Consider the following 23,845-nt stretch of genomic DNA (forward strand, 5'->3'; position numbering starts at 1 on the left):
CATGTGTGTTGGTTTTGTTTTAAGACAAAAGACGTTAATGTGTGAGTTGTGTTTTTCTAAACTAAAAATCAGTATTCAGGTTTAATTGCAGTGTTGGGACTTTGCAGTGGATCAGTGGGTTTGGGGTTGCAGTTCAGGGACTCGTCTCTAAAAGATTTGCCATCCCTGCTGCAGCATATTCTCTCCCTGTTGCTCACCTTCCTGTTTAAAATCCTACAATACCAAGCCGCTTCTAGTTCCTGTCACACACCACGCCCTGCTATTACTTCTGCCTAGAATTCTGTCACTCCCATCCCTTCCCTCAACCCCTCATCTGTTAAGCCTCCGCTCAGATGTCATCTTCTCTAGGGACTGTCTTGACAGCCCCCACCTCTTCAAGTTGGGTTAATTTCTGAGTTCTGTGTTTCACTACCACCTCTCCTTCCACCCCCAGAGATAGCAACATTGTACTCACAGCCTCTTTTGTTCACATCCTGATGCCTGTACATTCCTTAAGTAGCTTTGTGACTTACTTGCCTTTGTTCCTCAGAGCCACACAGATAACAGGTGCTCAATGAATGTCTTCCCAGTAAGTAGATTGTTTTACATTCATTCTAAACAAAGTGTCTGACCAAAGAGCAAGCAGTGATGCATCACTCTGGGCTCTGGAGATATCTGATCAACCTTACCGTTAGATTTTGAGTAAGTCATGAACCATCACGTTATTTCTGGCTTAAGCTTAATTATCTGGATATTATTCAGTGTATCAACTGTGTTCTTGTTTGAGACATTGATATAATATTGAGCAAGGTAGGGGACAGACCAACCACCTGACATTGGAAACTCCATTAGGTTGACACTGATCCACAGGACAGTAACAGAGGTCAGTAGCCATGGGCTACACCTCAAGAGAAAAGTTCAGACTTAGTGTTTAGCCAAGCAATATACGCATGTCACACAGCTGCAGGTAGTCAGAATTCTGGCTCCAAAGTCTCTGTTAACCTCTGGACTCTAATGCTTTACCACTAATCATTCCTCCAGCATGATCGTGTTGATTTACACTGCAGCAAGATTATAGTGAGCGGTTCAGTACACTCAAGTCTAGTAACTGGAGAGCCACGTCCCTACACTCAACAGGCTAGTAACTGTTGTCCACTTCCATCACCACCATCACCAGTGGGCTAGTAGCTGTCTGTATTCCCCCAGGCACACACCAACAGCCATCAACCTTGCCTATTCTCAGTGATCTGATTACATGGTCTACCCCACCCCGTCATGCTCCCCCGAGCAGTTAAGTAGCCTTCTGCAAACCTCACCACCCTTCCCAGTCTGATAACCTATCCACACAACATTGATTCAACAGCAACCCCATCTTCAAAAGAGCAGAGACTGGGTATCATTTGCTTACCAAATCACTATTTGAAGTGATCCACTTCCAAATATTCATACATAAAGTAATTTTTTCTGGAGCATTGCCTGTCAGCAAATCCAAGTGCAGTATTCCATAACTAGTGGAATTTAACTTTTTACCTTTTTGAAGCTCTTGTACTGTCATCTATTCATGTTCCATGAGCCCTCAGAACATCTAACTATGAGATGGTGATGTTGTTGGATTGAGGTAATTCATATGGGTGAGAGGTCTTGAAATCATGCCAGATAATTACGGTGGCCTTCAAAATCTCCTTACCTATATCATTGCTGGTTTTACTCTTTCCACTGAAAATGGTTCCTCTTAACATTAAAGATAGAGTAAGGGCAATTCAAGACATCCTTTCTGCCTTTCTTGCATGTTAATACTGACCGTTCACCACCCAGATCAGTGAGTATGGCCTGTGTCCTGCTCTAAACACAACTAATGACAGCCTTTTTGTTACCCTTGACTTTGCAGTTTTAACTAGTCCTTTAAGATTTGCGCTCATCAAACAACTCCCTGGGCAGCCATATTGATCCTGTAGGATCAATATTTTTCAAACTAAGTGCTTCATCAATCCCGAGTGACCCAAGTCCTCCAGATGTTCCAAATAAATATCCTAAATTGGCTTAGGATGATTTGTTTCCAGCATCTCAGATAAGAGGCCATAGGCAAATACAGAGGCAAGGCATGAGGGCCAGAAAGAGAATTGAACTGCTGAGTCCCTGTGCACAGAAAAACTGGCACGTTTTAAGAAGCCCTGAGGGTACCTAAAAGGCAAACAGTGAAATTGACATTCAGCTGAGCTTGGGGAAAAAAAAATCAATTCTGCAAACAGGACCACTTTCTCCCAAATTGAAGAAGCAAGCATAGCTGGGACAATTTATTTAAAATGTCAACTGCTGAACTCTATTAAAGTGTTTGAGGGTGACATCTAAGGACCTGTGCTTTCACAGTTCCCCCATACGGGAGCCCGAAATGGGCAGAGATAGGGCCTCGCTTTGGAAAAGCACAGCTTCTTACCTGGTGATGACTGCTTTAATTGCTCACATTTTCAGTAGAGACAAACTTATATTTTAGTAGGATGATGTTAACAAGTAAATGGGCTGATATTTCTTAAGAGGCTCATCTGTCTGTTCCATATAGATTTGATTTCCTTAGGCCCATGATGAAGCAGAAGAATGTGAGGATTCTAGTAGCTTCTTACAACGGACCTTAATTTCACCATCTGCCTCTCTTCCATCCTGTCAAATCACATCCATGTCATCATTCTGTCCTCACTGTGCAGGCAAGGCACTAGTGAATTCTAACCTGTGGACAGGGGTGGGGCTTGTGCACACATCTGCCTGAGGACCTACGCCAGCCCCTGGTGGAGAAACGGAAGTTTGCAAAAGCATGATGACAGATGTTACAAGCCACATGACAGAGGAACTAGAGGCCACAATGTGGCACAGTGGTTTTACTGGCAAGAGCCCTACTTTACTCTGACTAGATAAAATACAGAAGCTTTGGAATCTCACATGGTTTGAATCCCAGCTTTGCCATTTACTGGCCATGTGACCTTTGGCCAGTTTTTCCTGTTTATCTCATTTTCCTCATCCTCACAAGGAATTTAGGTTGTTGCTGTTAAGAGAATGGAATGGCATTGTGTATGCAAGGCATTTGGTACAGTGGTTCAGGCTGGTAGCACTTTTCAGTGAGTTTTGAGGTGTAAGCCTTTAGCCTATGTGGACAGAAACAGGCCAAGGACAGTCAAAGTCTAGCTCAAGAAAGGCTGTATCTTATAGGTGGCTGGGTAAAGATGTGTAGTCTAAGTTTAGAAGTAGAGAGGATGGGCGTAGTTCCAAAGAAAAGATCAGATGGAAGAGGGTTAACACTGTACAAAAGGCACCTCTTTGAAACTGACAAGAGAAGAACAGAAACACCATGGGGATCTTTTGAATGAGAATAAAAAAAGAAACAGGTGATATTTCTGTCTGAGAATCCTAGGAAATAACTGTGGACAATGCTTGTCCACCTGTAGACAGCAAAGCTGACATAAGGTGGCGAGTTGGTGAGACTGCTGAGATTCCATTCTACTGGCACAACCAACTCCAAAGTTTGGAGAATTGGAAAAAAGCGTCTTTTTCTAACTTGGGATTACTTCTCAAAGAGCAAGAAGCTTTGACCTATCATAGAAACTGAGTAGAAAGCAGTGCAGGAAACCATTGTGCTTTTTTTAAAAAATAGGTAATACAAACAATAGTACAATTTCAAATAAAAATACCTAAGTTACTGTTCCTTTTATTCCCCATCCCCTAGTTCCCTTGGAAGGCAAATATTGTTAACATTTCTTCTTGTCAGTGTCAAGCTATTTTACATGTAAACAAGCACATGTTTATTTAATCAGTCGATTTTGATAACTGTGAGCTGCATCCTGCCCTTCCTGTGCATTGTTTTTACACTTTAACAAATGAATTTGTAAATTCCCTAGAATAGAAACAATTGGTCAAAAGTTACATACATGGTTTGATTTGCAACATACATGAAAATGAAATACCACTGTGACCTCACAGGAAATTTAAAATTAAAAAGTTGGTTAGCCCGATGAGTTAGTAATAATTTCCATTTTAATTACATTTCTCAAGAAGCAAGATTGCATACCTTTTCCTCTTTGTGACTACTGTTGTTGTCTGTGAACCATCTGGAAGTTCTATTCTTGATTGTTGTAATAACACTCAGGCTACTAGCAGAGCATGGTGGTTAGTATCAGCCCATTTACTTGTTAACATCATACTAATCCCAGTTACTCAAGAAGTTGAAGCAGAGAATTGCAAGTTCAAAGCTGACCTCTACAACTTAGTGAGACTCTGTCTCAAACTCAAAAGGCCTGAGGATGTAGCTCAATTGTAAAGCACTTGACATGCATGAAGGGCTCAGTTTCCTATAATGTGCATGCACACACACATACCCAATTAACCATGTCACCTTAGCCTTTGTGATAATGGAGGAAAGGATTGGGATGAGCTGATCTTTACCAGACACTTTTGAAAGCAGGTTTGTAGAATTTCTACTAACAGCATGATACCACCCTGGAGAGCCAGAAAAAGGTGATATAGGCAAAGTAAACATAGCTGTGGCAAAGGCTCTGATTTGTAATAACTATTTCCTTTTATTTGAGGGAGTTTATTGAGGACTTTCCAGTCAGACTACTTAAATACCCACTCCGACGCCAGTGAATTTCCTGGTAGAGTTCACCAAGAAAAAACGAATTTACTTTTAATTACAATTAAATTTCTAATATAGTCCATCTAAAATCCCAGCCCTATCCCCAGACCCACCAGTGGTTTTATTGGAGGAAAGACTGCAGAATTTTAAAATACCAAAATCATTGTAGCTTAGGCGAGCCACTAAAAAGAGTTAGAATAATTAGAGGAACATCCCTGCGGGCTCATGTTATAAGAAACCTGCAGAAACCTACCTAATCATCCCCTGCTGAATGTGAGTGGTTTAAACACTGACTTTGTGCAGCTGAGTCCTCAGAAGCAGGAGACGTTGCTATGCTAACGACCTAGCCAGCCTCATTTCCCTGGCTGAATAATGGACCTTGTACCTATATTAAAGGCAATTAAGCCAACAAGGCCTTAAAATTTGGCCCAGTGTCTGACCACAGAGGCTAACTAAGGATGTTTCTAACAGGAGCTTCTGAAAAGCCTACAAGAATTAGGGAACACAGAGAGAGGGTCATCTGAGATTTTTAAGCGCTAACGAACACCAAAATAGATTAACTCTTGTCTGTGTCCCCTCAGAAATACAGACCCAGTTTTCAGCTCCGGCTACAGCCCCAGCTCTGGATCACACTGGTACCTTATAAAATTAGAACATCTAAAACATACCCTTAACAGATTATCCATTTTATTCATCCAACTTGAACTTTATTCTGGGATACATAACACTTTAATTTCATTCATTTGGTGAATTAGGTGGTGTCTGGAAAGTGGAGCCCTCCCAGTGCCTGCCTGAGTCCAATTCCAATAACTCAGGGTGCACAGGATGGAGAAGAACTAGCTGTTGAAATGTTATTTTGCACTCTAGCAGCTGAGCCTTCAGAGCAATGATTATGTTGTCTTTCTGTTCCTACAGGGCTCCCATATAATACTGTTTGGGGCTACACTTAAAGCAGCCATTTAGAGATAAAGTCTGTTTGTGGTGTTGCCCACCTAGTGGAGGGAATCATTTAAAGCAAAGAGTAGGAGCAGTGAGACACAGAATTGAGATGTCAAAAAATAAAAGGGGGGGGGGTGCTATTAGGTTTATTAGACATGAATGCTATAAAGGAAAATAACTGTATTTGTATCCTTTTTTTTTTTCTTTAGCAAAATAAGAAAAAGATTAAATAAAAGTCAGAGTCATGACTCCCTGAGCAGAAATAAACTTGTGAGGTAGTAACTCTCTGCACTGGTCTTGTAATTGATTTGAAATTGCTAATAACCTAGATCTAACTACAAAATTCTGTAGGGCCCTTGCACGCAGCTTCTTGGCACCTTCCTGGCACACCCATCTGTGTACACACAGTCACGAAGACACATGCAATGAGAAAGCCACTGTAAAACTTAGCAAGAGAACATCAAATGTCAAGACCTGTTTAGCTGCTTGTAGCCATTCGTTGAAATCATTTGATAGCAGTTACACAGAAGGAAAATTCCAGACCTGAAGATAAAGACACATCCCCCGCCTCTGGCTTACACAGGACCGACTATCACTGAACCTTAAAGGCTTTGCTCACACCTTCAGATGTGAAATGTTTTACTCTACAGATTTCAGAGACTAAATATGTAGTTAGGAACAACTGAGGAATTCAACAACGGTCAAAGTGAAACTTTTATCCATAAATACTTGAAAAATTACCTAAGGGAAATTAAAATGTAATATACTAAAACCAGTTCATTGAACAAATATCTACTATACTGTTACACTGGGCCTCATGTTGGAATATTGAAAAAGATGCCATCTTTGGCTCCAGACAGCTAATAAACTAATCAAAGCAAGAGTGCCCAGCGTAATATGAAGTCACATGTCACGTGGGCTGATGCTAGAATTAATTTGGAAAGTTGACTGCTTGGAAAACTTACTGAAAGAAATGCAATGTGGGAAAGTTTCCTTCTGCGAGTCTACATGAAATCTAAACTAATCTAAATTTAAAAAATTTTTTCCTTTGTGCTGGGAATCAAAGCCAGGGCTTTGAGCATGCTATATTTTGACCTTTTCAAGACAAGACAAAAATTATCATCTCTAGTCTTTTTTTTTTTTAAGTAAAACTACTAAATTACTGTAAGAAATCATTCCTAATTAACATCTGACATTTATAAGGTGTAACATTTCTAGGATGTTGATACAGTTTTATTCTCAAACTCATTTTGCAAAGTATAGCTTTTTAAATACATATTCTGTGTATTTACTGCCAAAGAATATGCTTGTACTGAATTTAATAAGAATTGTTGGTCTGTTTAGTTTCTACTAAACTAAGAATGAAGTAAGTGATGAATATCTTAGAAACTAGGATGAATAAGTGTACCTCATCTTTCAGTCGGACTTGGCAGAGATCAAGTTATTTCATTATTTCATGCTGCAGTTCCTGGCATGTAAACGCTTAATAAATCTGCAAAAGTGCAGGACCTGGGGCCCAAGTGACTGAGCTGTCTGAGGTCACTGCCAAACAGCAGCACAGCCAACATCCAAGCAGTGTCATTTAGCTTGAAAAACAGCACAGTGTCAAATTGCTTAGGTTCAAATCTTAGCTCTGCCACTTAAAAGCTATGTGACTTTGGAAAAGTTACTTAGTCTTATAGTCTTACTTAGTCATAAATTTCATGGTCAGTTTCCTGACTATAAAACAAGAATAATAATTGCCTCTCTTCACATGGTTGTGGGAATTAAACAAGTTTAACTATTGACACAGTACTGAGCACTCAGAAATGTCACCCCACCCCCTGCCCCGTATTTAAAAATCATGATTTAAGCACCAGTGTTCTGGCTAACACTGTCTGTGGTAAAAGCGCGGTACTTGGGTAGATTCTGATAAGAGAGCCCCAGCACAAGAGCCACAGTCCCAGGCGAAGGGACTGAGTGAGTACCAACTACAGGCAGAGCTTCCTGGTCCTTGGTAGCTCAGAAAGTGAACTGTTTCCATAGTACTCATAGGAAACAAGGCAGCCTGAGCTTCCAGCTCCTCAGGTCCCGGCCACTCACTCGGAGGGTTGGAAGAATACATGGTTCAGTGTGTTTGCAACTATTTTGAGGCCCATCTGTTGGGAAGCTCTACTGAGATAGCATACCTGGTAGCATTTCCTTGATGCCTCCATTCTGATGGGACATATGGTGTTGTGTCTGACGCATTCCCTCAAACTGAGACCTATACCAGTTTGTCCCAGCCAGGCTTCTCTGAAGTTTGGAAACTCTGGTGCTTCCTAGAACTACAGTGTGGGCTGCCTGGGCACTGTCTCAGCCTCTGGAGCCCTCGCCATGGGAGTTAAAACATGTGCCATGAAGAAGAGAGAGAGGACTTAAGCATATGTATCTCCTGGTACCTGCACAGTAGAGCAAGCCAGACAAGATGCTGCAGGGATGAAGATGCCCACCGTGTTTACCTAAGCAAAGACTCAAGCTGGTACAGAACCTACGGCACATCTCAGCCACTAGACATTTGGCATTCTGTTCAAAGCAGAGCCTCTGTTGACTTCTTGGTCTGCCTGGCTGGTACTTGGTTGTTTAGAAGGCAGAAGAAACATACTTCAGGTGTTGCTGTTAATTCTGGTAAGCGAGGAAGACTAGGTTAGAAAAAAACGCGTTAAATGAGAAGTCCTGGGGAGAAAATGGTCCTAACCTCTTGGAATCATCAATATGAAATGAGCAGAATTCAGCATTTAATCTTCCGTGTCCTTTGATCTTTAAAAAATCAGGTTAAAAAAAAAATAACACCCTAAATGGAACTATTTGTCATGCGGGCTGTGAAGACAGCACAACTAACCTGAGAGAGATGGGTTTTCAGAGACCTCTCTGGTAAACCCACAATTTAAAACAGTGCTTTAAAGGGAAGGAAGGCAGAGCATCTGATAAAAATAAAAGAACTCAAAGCTTTTTTTTTTTTAAACCTTATGGTTTTATAGAGCGTGGTTTGTTTGGAGCAAAATCTTGAGCAGTGTAGTAGCAGACCCACTCTTGAAGGTGATACCTGACTTTAATAGGAAGGAGGCAGAGATACTCAACTTCTGCTCAATTTGTGTTTTTTTTTTTTTTTATCTTTTCCGACAAGGAATATATGAACTGCAGAATGTAATGAGAACAAAGAGAAGGAAATTGAAGTCCAAGATAAGAGAGTACTGAGAAGACATCTCACTGGCTTGTGATTAGTTCAGGTCTTGTAGGCTCAGAAGATGCTTCCTTGGACAGCGGGACAATTTGCTCTGTCACTGCGGAGTCAGCATTTGGTGCCCCTTGAAAAACCACGAGATCTTGGGAAAATGCCAGAAGAGAAGGCAGAAAAATGAGTTTCAGAAACCACACTCATAAGCTGAAAGGTGATACCAAGGATGGGGTCTTTTTAACACATCTAGGAAAGGAAGTAGTGTTCACTAAGGAACAGCACAGATCTGCTCAGGGTTAAGTCATACTAAACTTTTGTCTTTTTGAGACACGGTCTTGCTGTGCAGTTCAGGCTGGCCTTGAACTCATGTAATAGTTGAGGCTGACCTCAAATTCACCATGATCCTCCTGCCTCAGCCTCCTGAGTTCTGGGATTACAGGCATGCACTACAATGCCCAACTCATGCATTTCTTACATGGGCAATTTAATTCAGGGAATTAGTTATACAAGGGACAAAAGAACTAAGAAACTAAATTATGCAACAAAGCAACCCAGAAATGAGCAACAACTAGAACCTGCTCATAATCACTGCTAGACCAGAAGGACAGAAAGAGAAGGAGGTGACAGTGTTCGGGCACCTAGGAGCTGGGGTCCTTGAGAAAGGATGAGTTATTCCTTTGGGGGGTAGTGAGACAGTTGTTTTCATTTCACTGAGAAAAAATATTGTAACTGCCTCATATAAACACCTAAGTTCCTAACAAGTTCATAATCCGGATGAGCAAATGAAGACATAGCACCAGGAAGCACCTTCCAGTGCCCTCGTGGCCAGTCCTCCCTCCAGCTGGTGTGTTTTGCCAGCTCCAGGACTTAGCACTCACAGTGCCCTCTGCTGGGATGCCCAGCACAGCCCCTTCCGCAGCCCACTCTAATTGATCCTTCCAAACCTCACCTGCTTCAAGCATCCTTAGCTCAGGAGCTCTTCATCTCTGACTCCTCCACAAGCTGAGCTGAGTGCTCCTCCCCTGTTTAGCCATTTTAGAGCAGCAGTGAGCTCCTTGAAGCAAAGACAACATCTCATCTGTCCTTACCTCAAGCTTGGTACAGTGCCTGGCGCAAGAACTGGCATTTGAGTAAACAGTGCACTGAGACTTAATTCTGTTCACAGTCTGACCTGTATTAGTTGAGCATCTGCTGTGTGCTCAGGACTTTTCTCACAGCGCAGGACACGAAAGCGTGTGATGTAACAGTCTCTCTTCCTCCAGGGCTTACTGTATGGTTGGGACTCAAGATGCATTCTCAAGGATGTCTCACCCAGTGAGTTCTGAAGAGGACTTGGATTTTCCTGCTGAGCACATTGGCTGCCTTAAATAGAAGCTGAGACAGATGGGAAGATGCAGCAGATGGGCAGCACTTGGGGCAGCGAGTGGAGAGGTGGGAGTCCTGGATGGCATCCCGGGCTCAGTCAGCTCCCAGCTGCGTGACCTGCTCACCTCGCTCCCCACAGTGGGCCCATATGCCAGATGAGGAGGGCGGCCAGGCAGCAGCTCTCCGCCCTGGCCACAGGTTGGATTTAGACACAGATGCCTATGCAGTTGGTTTTGGGGTAGAGCTTGGGCACTGCTACTGTTTTATAACCTTCCCTGCTGATTTTTTAAAATAAACTTTAGTAAGAAAGCTACATCATACAATTCACCAATTTAAAGCACACGATTCAATGTTTTTTTAATATTTTCACAAAGCTGTACAAATCATGACAATCTAATTTTGAAACATTTTTATTCCTCCTAAAAGAAACTCAGTACCATTCACAGTCACTCCCTGCTCATTTCCTCCTGTCGTCCTAGGGAACCGGTGATCTGCTTCCTGTCTATTCTAAACATTTCATATAAATGGAATCACATGATACATGACCTTTTGTGTCTGCGTCTTTCATGTGGAATAGTGTTTTCATTTCTTCTTGTTTTGCAAGGTAATTTTCCATTGCATGGATATACCACATTTTGTTTATCTCTTTTCCAATTAGTAGACATGCGGGTTCTGTCTACTTTTTGGTTTTTTAAAGTGTGCTGCTGTGAACATTCATGTAAAAGTCTTCTCATGGGCATGTTTTCATTTCTCTTGGGGTTTTATCTAGGAGTGGGATTATTGGGTCATAAAGTGACTCTGTGTGTAATTATTTGGGGGAACTACCAGCCATTTCCCACATTGGCTATACTATTTGCATTCCGCCAGCAGTATATGTGGACTCCTCTAGTGATTTAATTTCGTCCAGAGTTTAAAGCCACTGAACTGGAGAATGTCTGTGGGATTCTATTTCTAAAATTGTATGGTTTGTTCTCCAACATCAGGTCCCCGAGGCTGATCTCCAGAGCCCAGGTCTTCTAGAACTTAGCTGAGGCGTAGCATGTATGACTTTTTCAGTGGACCCGGGTCACTCAGCCTTCTTTTGGAAGGCTTTGAGTTCCAGTTTCAGGCCCTCCCTCTAACCTTGCCTAAACTGGTCACATTCTAGAAATACCATGATTCAGTATGCAGCGCATTTTGTTTGAGCACATGTGTTGGGTTGGCTGAGATCCCAGCATCAGGGAGCAGAGAGGCACTAGTTAGAGGATGTATGGGTTAAGCAGGACTGGATGAGCCCCTGCCGTACCACTGGTTTTGCAGAGATGCACCCACTCAATGCAGACAATGAAGTCCCCTAGCATACAGGTCCAGTGGGAACACTAGCTTCTCCTAAGTTGGAGGCAAAATGAGAACCAAGTCTTCTCCTGAGAAAAGAGAAAAGAAAATATTAGACCGGGTTTAATTCACTTTGCATTTACTAATAGAGACCATTACTCATCTTCCCTCTGCCCCAGTGTCAGTGTGGCATCAGCAGTATCCTTGAAGGACAGCTCGAATCTAAAACATTAAAATGCCTAGTACAGTGGTAGGGATGTATCAGCCCCATCTTCTGTGCCACTTTGCTCCTCCTCTGTCAGCATGGAAGCAGCAACTGAAGCCTGAATATCCCTTCTCTGCCACTCACCCTGAAACCAGGACCTGTGATCCGCTCTCTAGAAAGCCAGAAACCTCGTGAGCCTCAGTTTCTGGAGAAGGCCAGTGTGCCTGAGGCTCAGAGGCTGCTGTGTGCTCTTGGACCTTCTTGGGTGGGTTTGAACTTCTCTACTGTGGCCAGCAGGGCAGATGTACAACCTCTCAGAGCCACTTAGGTCATAGTACCTGTGAAGGGCACTCTCAGGAGTCCACAAGGAGCAATCGCAAGGCCATGAGAAATTTCCTCAGCGGACCCACAACTCTCCAAACTCCATGTTAGAATTTTTGGGATGGTCCCGGAAGGTACAAGCTGAGATCACTCCCAGGTTATTCTCCTGCCTGCTTGGGAATCTGCTCTTCTACAGATCCTTCACCGGACCCGATTCCTGACTCTAACGTCAGACAGCTTCTGTGACCCTCACCTATTTCTCTTCCCATTTGTCTCTTTCCCAGTCTCCCCCTAATAGCTATAAAATGAGCATCACACATGCATATTTTACTTGCCTTATTATTAATGCAATTTCTTACTCCCTGAAAATGTATGTGAATATACATATATAGTGTGTACATCTATCACTATATATTGCTGTTTGACTTCACTCTGGATTTCCTTGGAATTAAAGAAAAATCACATGTTTTTAACATGGAAGGACAAGCACATGATACAACAAGTACCGAGTCTGCGGCAGGCATCGTTAATTAATCACCACCCTGAGCCAGGCACAACCTCAGAATCCTCTTCCATCCTGCACGCTGGGCAACGAGTAAGGACCAGTTGGAGCTGGCAGCAGAGATAGTGTCTATTTGCCGTCCTTTTGAAACTATTACTCAGAGCTTTCCAAGTTCACTTCCAGGCCTGAACGTATGCCAGATCTGCTACGAGCCATCTTTCCCTTGAGTGTTGACTGTCGCTCTTTGCAACCCATCTGCAGCTCAGTCGTGTCAAGGAAGCCCTCGTTTTCCACCTCCCTTGTTCTGTTTATGATAGAGCAGAGACTTTTGCCTTGTGCTCTAGTCTAGTTATCTGACCGGCCAATCTCCATGTTCTCCCTGTCCCAAATCTCGCCAATTCCCTTGTCCTGTGCTTGTGTTCGTTTCTGTGTTTCCCTGATTCGTCCCTCCTGCCTAGACAAGTTCCAGGCCCGTGCAGAGCTTTCACATGTTGAGAAAGAAGGGCGGGGAAAGAAGAGCCTTGGGAGTCCTCACCTGTGTGCCCAGGCAAAGGCATTTTCTCTCTTCTGAGCTCCTGAATGTTATTTTTTCAACATATGAGAGACAAGCGAGTAACGTTAACAGGCTTTGGTGGCCACAGAGCTGCTGTCAAATGCCAGCTTCCTCCCTCCTGACCTCTCTCCGTCCTCCCTCCCTCATTCTCTTTTTACTTCCTTCCTCAAACACTTACAGAGCACCTACCGTGTATCCAGCAAAGGTCAGATACTCAATATCTGTACGGCTGGGTATTTTAGTAAAATATCTAGCACAGAGCATGAAGCATAGGTAAATAATCAGGAGAAAGGATGACTCAGATGTGGACACGTAGCTACTTCAGGTTCCAGAGAGGGAAGGAAGGGCCTGACCAAGGTTTCACTGCAAGGCCAGGCAGGACTAAGACTAGAGCGCAGGTGTCTCTGCTCCAGCCTGGTGCCCCTGTCACTGCCTCCTTGGGGAGGGTGGACATCTGGTTATGCCTCAGGTGAGGATGGAGTGTATTCCCGGAAGCCAAAAATCATCCTTCTTTCACTTCTTACACAACACACACACACACACACACACACACACACACACACCCCATACAAGACCGTCCTTGAGCAGAGTCTCCAGGAGCCAGTCAGAGACGATCAGAGATCCAGCTCCTGAGGCGGTACAGGGACAGGCAGTACCCTTTCTTCTGGTTTGTCCTGCTCCTGCAGCAGGGTCTTCTTGCAGCCTCTTTCCCATGTCCCCTGTGACAGGCCTACAGCCCTTGCTGACACTATCTCAGGACAATCCCAGAGAGCAACTGGCACCTTCCCACAGTGTCCTGTTGCCCACATGATGACCTGGCATGTTGTCCCCAGCTTGTCTTCCCATTTTCCCCTCCTGCCGTGACCGTCTCCATGCCCACTCTCCCAGGCGTCCTGCCCTTCTAACCACCATTCCTCTGCTCCTGCTGTACCTTCTGCCTGTGAAAGCTACTGACTTTTTCTACCTGAAGTTCTACACCCTCAAAAAAACCCCCAGTAACAAACCGACACTGACTCAGAGCCTATGGGATGTATGGGAGAAATCCAGCTACCTCAATCCGTCAATGCATTCTCCAAACATTATGAAATAAAATAGTTCAGTGATAGTATCAGCTTCAGATCTGGCTAGATCTAGGTGCTGAGATGATACCATTAGTTTTTATCTCTTGCATCTGCCTTTAACCTCTGCTTACCTTTTCTGTCTTTGTGTATTGACCTCATTCCCACTGATACTACTCCTTTATGTCTGGAGAAGATGGTCACCAGCAGGCTCAAAGTACATCATCCTCATGGCCACAATCAGCTGATTCCTTATGCCAGTATTGCTAACAGGGGCTTTCTGCTTGTTGGGATGGGGAGGAATTTCTCATTTGTAATGTGATCCCATCATGGGATGACCAAATTATTTGTTATTATTTTTAATTTTTCCTTCCAGTTAGAGAATGTCCTTTAAAAATAGAGACTATTCCATTTCAAAGGTAGGAATTTTTAGGATATGAGGTGTAATGTCTCTGATATATTCAAATTGTCACTTTTTTCTCTTTCCATACAGAGTGCCCATGATTCTGTATTTTAAATAGGGAGACTGAACCTAAATGTCTTGATGTCAGACCCTTACAAGACATCTTTGATTGTGTGCACAGGACCAGTAAGACATTTTGCATTCCTAAATCCTGACTTTGTCGCCACCACAGCTACCCACTCCCCTCCCCAGTGCTCAGCCCCTCGGACCGGCTGCCCTTTGGCATTGAGGAGAATGGGGGCACACCATTCCCCCCGAAAGCTTCAGGAAGGCACCACCACCAGCATCACCACCACACCAACTACGGCCTCTCGCTGACCCTGGAGAACAAGGAGGGGCCTCTGAGGTCCCCGAACTCCAGCAGCAAGTCCCTTACAAGTGAGTCAGGTGGAGGGGGCACCATGGGGTTGGGAGCGATGTCCCAGGAAAGGACATGCTGGTTACCAGGTTTGGGCAGGAGCAGACAAGGGTTGGATGCATTTCTGCAGGCACGATCTAGAGATTACAGCTTTCCAGTAAGCTCCAAGTCAGCTGTGTCAGGGTCACAGTTCCCTTCCCACCTCATTTCTCAGCAGCTCTCTGCTTGTACAGGACCCAGCTCTGGAAAGAGAAAACCACGGAAAAGAGAAAGAGGGAGGGAAGTTAGTGACTGGAGTTTCCACTAGCCTAACAACTGAAAAATACATTCTGTCCCCTTGCTGACATCTGCTGAGTGGAAGGTGGCATCAGGTAGATCGGGTTGGCCCATGATGTGGTCTCAGTAAGAAGTTACAGGAATAGAGAATCAACAGAAACACTGTGAGCACTGAGATTGAGTGTCATTGTATCTGTTAAGCCTCATAAAAATATGGGCTTGGGTTTTGTATGCATGATGTGTGGTTTTATTTTAGAAACTTACCTTTATTGCATTTTATCTAAAAACTTGTCTCTGCTAGACCAGGGGGTGGTGGGAAGCCTAGTTCTTTGTTTTTGATTTGGGAAGCACTGAGGTAGAGGTCAGGGTAAGGAGGCTTTGATGCTGGTTCTTACTGTGAAGCCAATTCCCGCTCTGATCCTTGATTTTTTCATGTATGGATGGAAGAGGGAGAGTGTGTCATTATGATCATGAAGTAGACCAGGTGTCGTGGCACACACTTGTAATCCCAGCATTTTCAAGGCTGAGGCAAGAGGATTGCCATAAGTGTGAGGCCAGCATAGGATACACATTGAGTTTGGGGTCATCTTAAACTACAGAGTAGGACCTTGTCTCAAAAAAAAAAAAAGAAGGAAGAAGAAGAAGGAGGAAGAAGAAGAAGAAGAAGAAGGAGGAGGAGGAGGAGGAGGAGGAAGAGGAAGAAGAAGAAGAAGAAGAAGAAGAAGAAGGAGGAGGAGGAAGAGGAAGAGGAAGAAGAAGAAGAAGAAGAAGAAGAAGAAGAAGAAGAAGAAGAAGAAGAAGAAGAAGAGCACCAAATAATCCTCCAACAATGAATGGTTCTCCACTGGCAAACAGGGTGAGCTCGTCAGCCATCACCTGTACCCCACGGGGGACAATTCTGAAGTGGCTGAACCAAAAACAGGATCTCATAACCCACTTGATATATAAAGAATCTGAATTCTACATCCTCATCTTTGTCCACACTGCCCTTTCCAGGTCTTTGCCTCATCTTTTGTATCTGAGTAATTTTCACAGCCTCATACCTGTCGAAATGGGCTCTCACACAAAGCTCTGGCCAGCTGCCTTACAGCCCTCAGTAGCTCTTCACTGCCCTGGTTAAAGCCCACACTTCCGAACGTGACCACATGCAGACTGCTGTGGTCGGGCTGCTGCCATGGTGTCTGGCTGCCCACCCGCAGGACTCTCTAGCTGCACAGAGCTGTTGTCCTCTCGCCAGCAGCTGTGCTGGTCCCAGCTCTGTCTTTTGCAGGTGCTGTTCCCTTTGCCTACGTGAACCTCTGTGCATCTCTCAGGAGCCAGCTCAAATGTTATCAGTGAAACAGTCCACATCATCCCTCCACCATCCTGGGAATTGGAGATCTTTCTTGCTCCAGTACAATTAAAACCGTTTTCACTTTTTATTTGGAGTCTCTGTGTGTGCACCTGTCTGCCCTGGAGACTAGAATTGTGTCTCATTCACTTCTTTATTCAGCTCCCCGGATCCCAGCTGCAAACAGTACTTAGCACAAGTTTTACTATGTAATTAATATTTAATGCATGTAGTGAGTCAGTGCAATCTACAGAAAGGAATGGTGGCAAACTAATCCAAAGTAGTATAAAATTCAAAATCAGTGGGTTTTATTTGAGAAATATAACATGGCTTTCAAGGGCTTATTTATGTGCCTATTAATCTGAACACTAAGCTTCCAAGTTTGCACAGTACTGTTTAATATTCAATGCCTTTGTATATGAATAACCTCACAATATTTGCAGCAGCTCTGGAAGGTATTTTATTTTATATTACTGTGGCTCAGAGGCTCAGAGAGGTAAAGCAGTTTACCCAGGGCCACCCAGCTCATAAGTGGGAGAGTTAGGCCTTGAGCCCTTGATCTCAGCTTCATACCCTGTCAAGCTGCAGGAGGAAAAGGCAGAAAAATGGGCTGGGAGTCAGGCTTGGCAATTCCCCTTATTTCCTCTAGCGATCTGCCCTTTCAATCATTACATATTCATTTCCCTGGGGCACTTTGTAGAACTGAGTCCAGGAGGACCTGCCCTGTTCAGCGAGACTGCTGCCCATCTGAAGAAGCTGGAACTAGAGACCGTGAAAGCTGCTGGACCCTGGCCTGCTCTGCACATCAATATAAACAAGGTACTAAGGCTAGATGCTGCAAGGAGCATGGACTCTGTGCTCCTGACAAAGCTGTGATTACCTCCCTGGCTGCCTTCTCAGCCATGACCTGTGTCCAGGAGGAATTTCTACTCTATTTATTAAAAATTTCTTTGCTTGCTGTCCTGTAGGAGCTAGGTTTTACTACTGTTCTTATGGGATGTGTTATAATGGTAGGCATTGCCCATTATCTCCCATGCCCCCTGGCTTGGTCCTCTTCCTCTTAATCTCTTGCCTTTCAACTTTTCTTCCTCGATACACATGATCAATGGTTTAAATGGGGCTTAACCAGAGTCTGACAAAGCTTGAAGCTACTCTATAAAGAAATACAGCATATTGTGCAGCAAAGCACCCAGGCTGTATGGCAATTTGCAGCAGCTGCTATGACTATGGGTAGGATACTGAGGGTAGTGGCTTGCTTGGGTGATGACATACCTGAGACAGCTGTGGTGATGGGGCATTTCTCTGGAGTTCCAGCTGTAACTTCTCTCCTTCCTCCACTCTAAGAAATGCATCAAGGGGTTGGCAGTGTCGCTCAGTAGTAAAGCACTGCTGAGCACGTGCAAAGCCCTGGACTCAATCCCCAGTAACTAAGCTACAATTATGAGTATATAGCAACTTTCACTCATATTAAAGCATAAGCAAATGATTGTTTATCATAAATAAAGCATTCCTTGAACAGATATCACTGGGTATCACAATGCCACAGTTGGGATCTATTGGCTTGGCTAAGTTTGAAAGGTTTTTCCCATTCATAAGGATAGAACATCCTCTGATTCTTCTAAGGTTTAAATAATCTCTTAATTTAATGATGAAAAACTATGGTTGCTACCCAATTCCAAAGTAATACCCAAAATTATCACAGGAATTGAAGTCTTAATCCGATTTCAAATGTATGAACAATTTGTAACAGCAATCTAAAAATGCATGTAATCATTTGTTTGTCCCTAAATGATATCCTCAAACAGATGGCCCTGTTCCAACTATCATAATAGCAAAGTCCAATTTCATGTCTTTGTGTGTTTTGAAGTCTGTATTTCTATAGTGAATGATAAAAGTACATTTCTATAGTTCAAATTGAATATAAAAAATATAGTCATTGAAAAGATAGAAAGCATATTCTTGGGGCCATCCTCCAAGCAGGAATTATGGTCTTGTAATCTCCCATAGAGTTGATTTTTAAACAAACATGTAAAAAAATTAATTCACCCAGTGATGCACAATTTTTCCCAGTTTATACTGGCCTTTACCTGAGTTAGTCACACAGTTGAACATTATTGCCCTTGCTTTATCCACATGAAACAAGAACAAGCCAGTTTGAATTTTATGTCCCAAAACTTCAGTTTAGAACTACTGAATTCAAAATGGAAAAAAATCCATGTTGAATGGCCATTCTTTTATTTTAGCAGCATTCTGTTTTTTAAAGTAGGTTTTTCAGTCATTGCTGTCAGTCTAAACTATATTCCCTTAAGCAACTGTCAGAAACTTCAAATGAGCTTTATAACTAATTTAATTCCTATATCCCAGCATATTACTCCAAAGAAATTAAACCTAATTAAAAATTAACTCTTGGGGGGCTGGGGATTTAGCTCAGCATCATAAGTGCCTGCCTTGCAAGTGTGTGGTCGTGAGTTCGACCCCCAGTACCGATAAAAAAGAAGAAGACAAAAAAAAAAGGTAAAAAAATTAACTCTTTATACATCAATAAAAATATCCATTTAAGTATGGAACAAATATCTAAATGATTTATAAACATAAAATGAATCCCACCTTTCAAAATAAATAAGCCATAAATAAGTTACTAGTTGTGTACAGGAGAAAAATAATTCCTTCAGGATAGGGATCTAATCAGACAAGCCAGTTCTTTAAACCCTGCCTGATGGCTTAGCATCATTAGTACCCTTATATCTGATGTGATTTTTGTTATATTTTCTTTCCTAATCAAAGAATGTAGCATAAAAGTGCTATTCATTTTTTCCCACTTGAATATCCTAAAAATCTTATGAAGAAAGAAGCAGAGAGGTTAAGAATGGTTAAAAACTCTAGCTTGGTAGCTGGTCCGAGTGCAGTGGTGTTCACAACTAATTGATCACAACCGGTTACAGATTTCTTTGTTCCTTCTCCACTCCCACTGCTTCACCTGACTAGCCTAAAAAAAAACAAAACAAAAAAACCCTCTAGCTTGGGTGTTAATCAACATCACTGTTCCTGACTATATATTTTACCTTCTCTGTGTTTCTGGGCAACTGACTTCCCATCTCCGCTTTGCTTTTCTCATCTGTAAAATGGACATAATAATATCCTGGTTTCTCTGCAGATCATATAAACATTTTGTCTTTTATTGAAATAGGGACAATAAACTAGATATGGTGGCACATTACTCCTGTACCCAGCACTCGGGAGGCTGAGGCAAGAGAATCATTGCAATTTTGATACCAGCCTGGGCTACAAAGTGAGCTCAAGGGCAGCCTGAACTGCGTAGAGAGATCTTGTCTCAAAAAGACAAAACAAAAAAGTAGTAATAACAGTGACTGTCCCACAGGAAGCTCAAAGTAAATGTTAAAACTACTAGGGGTTGGCACATGCTAGGCAAGAGCTCTACCCATGAGTTACAGCCACACCCTTTTCGTTTGGAGATATGTTGGTCATCCAAACTGGTCTCCACTGGCTGGATTACAGGTGTGCACTGTCACTCCCAGCTCTGTTTTAATCATCATCACCTTGTTTTTTGTTTTGTTTGGTTTGCTACTGAGGGTCAAATTCAGCATCCCCACCAGCCCCCCACTCTTTAACAATGATGCTGTCAGGGAAGAGCTGGGGTAATAGCCAAGTCTTCTGCCTGTCTGTATGGTGTTACATGAAATTGCTGAGCTCTCTCTCTTCCACCAAATGCTCCTCTAGGTGCTTGAAGGTCCACTGGGAAACTGTATTCTATATCCTCATCTCTTTATTAAATGACACAGCCAGCCAATTTCCCTATATTTCCCCTATGGCTTTCATAGTATTCCTACAGTGAGTGCTGTACCAAGATGCTTAGTAGGACTTGTGATTTAATGAATAAGATTAATTTCAGAACTTGAAGACCTCGAGGGCTCTAGAAGATTTTACTCTTGCCCTCGTACATGGAGGTAGACGTACCACCTTCAGTCCTGATACTACTGAATTGACTTCATACAGTTTTGTGCCTTTGTTACTAAACACATATGTCTTCTGGTAATAACTGTATATCATCATAATCATCTTCAGTCAGTATTTATTGGATACTTACTCTACATCAAGCCCCATATTTGCACTGGGATATGCAGTGACCACAAAAATACTCTTAGCAACGAGTCATCATTTCCCAAAAGTGGCATGTGTGTCATCTAAGATGATTTCAGGTATCATGCATGTATGAATATTTTTTCTTTTAATAGTTATGTAAATATCATCATGTCTATTATAACAAATGTAATAATTACAGAGCTTATAATTTCAAAGATATTACTGCTTTGAACATGACCGAAGTAGGAATATGTTGTTCCCGGTAATCCATTTTAACTAGATCACAAATTTTTAGGTACCTGTTCAGTTAACACACAGGAGAGGGTAAAAATAGTGAAAATGGATCCAAATTACTGCAGTCGAAGATATTATCTCCAGTATGGTCACAGTGATGGGGTAGAGCTCAGTGACAAAGCACACATTTAGCATGCACAAGACCCTGGGTTCAATTCCCAGCTAAATAAGTAACAAATATAAATTCCTTGTTGAATCACAGCTCATTGCAAGATTTATTGTAAAAATGTCAGTGAATATTTTTCAGTCTTCCCTTTGACGCTTCAGGTTACAGAATTGGATCCGTGTCAGAGATGGTAGTTACAGGGGAAACAGCACTGGGTTGGGTGGAAGGAAATCGGAGGTTGGGTCCTGGTTCTGCTACTGGCTCTCACTGCAAACCTTCCTCTCTTAACGTTCACCTCAACTCCTGATGCGTCGTCCCCCAGCCTCATGACAGAGTACAGCACAGGCACAGACCTAGGGAGTGGCGACACATTGGCCTGTGTCTGTAGATCTATGTGTTAATTACTGTTGCAATTGTTGGGGAAAGTTAATCAATGTGTGTGTTTTCTTTTCTTTCTTCGTTTACATGTGTTGCCTATCTTTTGCTTTGTCTCAGGCTGAAGAAAAGAAAGTTGCTGAGAAGACACTGCAGCCCCCACTGCTGCCTTCCCCAGTGGCGGACCACGTGAAGTGTAACATCCTAAAAGCACAGCTGGAGAATGCCTCCCGGGCCAACGCCCAGGTATGCCGCCCGGGTGCTCTGACCACCTTCAGGGCTCCCGTGATACCTAAAGAAGGACTGAGACACTGTGTGAGAGGGGCCAGAACCCGAAACAGGAGCCCACCTGGTAGGTAAGCAAGGCTTTCAAAGGAAGAGCTAACTGGGATACAGTTATTGATTAGGTAAGCAAAGAGCAGAGAGACAAACGGGCTGCAGTGCTTCTCACACAGCATGCACAGGAGTCCACAGGAAAGCTGGTGCATCGGCAGAGACCAGCAGGCCCACAGGGGCTGGTGAATCTGCATTGTCACCTGTTCACAACATGCCACGCTAGGTCCCATTTCTCTAAGAGACGTAGTAGCGACCACAGGAAGCGCGTCTCATGTGCACACAGCTGAGGGAGCAATGTTGCCTTGAATATTAAAATGTCTTAATACTTTCTAATAAGAGCTTGGATTTCTGAGCAAGGGTTCCTGTGGCCAGTGTTGGTGTCTCTGAGCTTGAGGAGGACCTCAGGTGACCTGGCGAAACACTCTGAGAGGGGACATTGGCTGACTAGTGTTGTGCCTGAGGTGAACACAATGATGCTGCGTCTGCCAGATGCTGGAGATCTGTAAAGTGGAGTTGATTAGGAGAAACCGCATTGCCCTGGCAAAGAAGCCAGGCTGTTGACACACAGGAGCAGGAAGCAGGTAGGAGGGAGTAGTCTGTTCCCACTAGCACCCCCTATTGCCAGGTTCTGGCATGAGGCCAGCTGGCAAAGCATTTGCTGAGTTTACTGATTCTGGGCCCTAGTTCCACTCGGTGGATGTTCAGAGGGTGAATTTGAGTGAGAAATGGTAGGTCAATAACTACCATAGATTCTCTCACTTGGCACCCATAACAGATACTATTAGCTATAAGTAATGACCATTACAGTCTCCCCATAAATACACTCTCCCTAAATACAGTCTCAGAATCATTTTCTTTCTGTGTAAGAGTAGGAAAGATTTATTGAGAGATGAATCCTAAGAGACAGGTGGAGACCCAAAAGTGGGTTGCCACTGAGGCGTTTTGTCAAGAGTAATTTAAACAGCAAAGTCATCATGTGGTTCCAACTGCAACCAACCTATAGGATTACAAGTAGAGCTGCTTAGCTAGTATCGAGCAGGCAGGGAAGCAGACCATATAGCAAGGGTACATGAAAAGAACAAGGGCATTGGGGGGAAGGGATGGGACTATATGCTCTGGTCACCTACCTGGGTGACTCGCATCTGTCTGGAGTTAATGGACTGAGTGACACCAATTACAATATAATCCCAAATCTGCATTCATCCCTTAGAGAAATATGCAAGTCTGGCCATTGTGATTCTGATCTCAAGGGCTTCGCTTCCTTCTTCAGTACCTCCAGCCACACTTCACATGTGTTCACACCTTTTGCATTGACTCCTTTAAGAGCCCAGCCCTGTCTGCCTGCCTGTTAATTTCTATCTAATGGAATTGTCTATAGTATTCCTCCCTCTAAAGAGCTATCCCTAACTGCAGTTAGGGGAGAATGGGTGAAATTCAGGATCATTTACTACAGTGTTCCAAGGAGAAAACACCGGTCCCTTAAAGATCACACTCAAACAGAAAGCCATTTGCCATTGTACCCTGTAAACAGTACAGAAAAGCTAAAGTTGTCCATGAATTCATTAGAAAAACATATAACTATCTTCGGCCCTTATGAACCTAATATTTATGCCTATGTTGCTGTGGAAATATGTTATTATGTCTACCTATGTATGTAGCAATGTGAATAATTTAAATCCTTCCCAGAACCGTGAAAAACAAGAGGAAGCTTACAAAATTCCTCCCATTTGGGAGTGGCGCTGTAAACAGGAAACAGTAAGGTACAGAACACCAGTTTGAAAGTTAGATGTTCTGAGTTTGAATCTTGATCTACAATTTATCAGCAATGTTACCAGTTACTTATTTGTTAAACTCTCTGAGTCTTGGTTTCCTCATATGCAAAGTGGGGATTACAGTTTATACTACTTTAAGTTCTTCTAAAGAGTAAATGAGGTGATCTATGTAAAGTACCTGACACAATCCACTGCTCTACCATTGTGGACACAGGTACAATGCTGATCACAGGTATGAAGTGAGAAAGTTGATAGGCACTGAGTTTTTGGCAGAAACTGTAGTAGCACTTTTCTCATGATGCTCAGATTTTCTTATTGCATTTCAAAGTTATAGTCACAATTCTGTATCTTAAGTTTTCTCTCTTCATTGTTTTAAAGTACACC

General features: G+C 43.0%; 1 protein-coding gene across 5 annotated transcripts in view; it reads left to right on the forward strand.

Moving 5' to 3' along the window:
• Epb41l4b (erythrocyte membrane protein band 4.1 like 4B) overlaps positions 1-23,845 on the forward strand; it is a 131,044-nt gene that overhangs the window by 78,409 nt on the left and 28,790 nt on the right. For all 5 annotated transcript variants that reach the window (XM_063261074.1, XM_063261086.1, XM_063261102.1 and 2 more), the window contains exons 16-18: positions 14,686-14,891; positions 17,178-17,296; positions 21,474-21,599. In XM_063261074.1, coding sequence (XP_063117144.1) covers positions 14,686-14,891; positions 17,178-17,296; positions 21,474-21,599 — 451 coding nt within the window. The remainder of the gene's footprint in view (positions 1-14,685; positions 14,892-17,177; positions 17,297-21,473; positions 21,600-23,845) is intronic.

The sequence above is a fragment of the Cavia porcellus genome, unplaced genomic scaffold, assembly GCF_034190915.1.
Source record: "Cavia porcellus strain 051 isolate PalLab524CR breed Dunkin Hartley unplaced genomic scaffold, mCavPor4.1 scaffold_1, whole genome shotgun sequence".
NCBI lineage: Eukaryota > Metazoa > Chordata > Mammalia > Rodentia > Caviidae > Cavia > Cavia porcellus.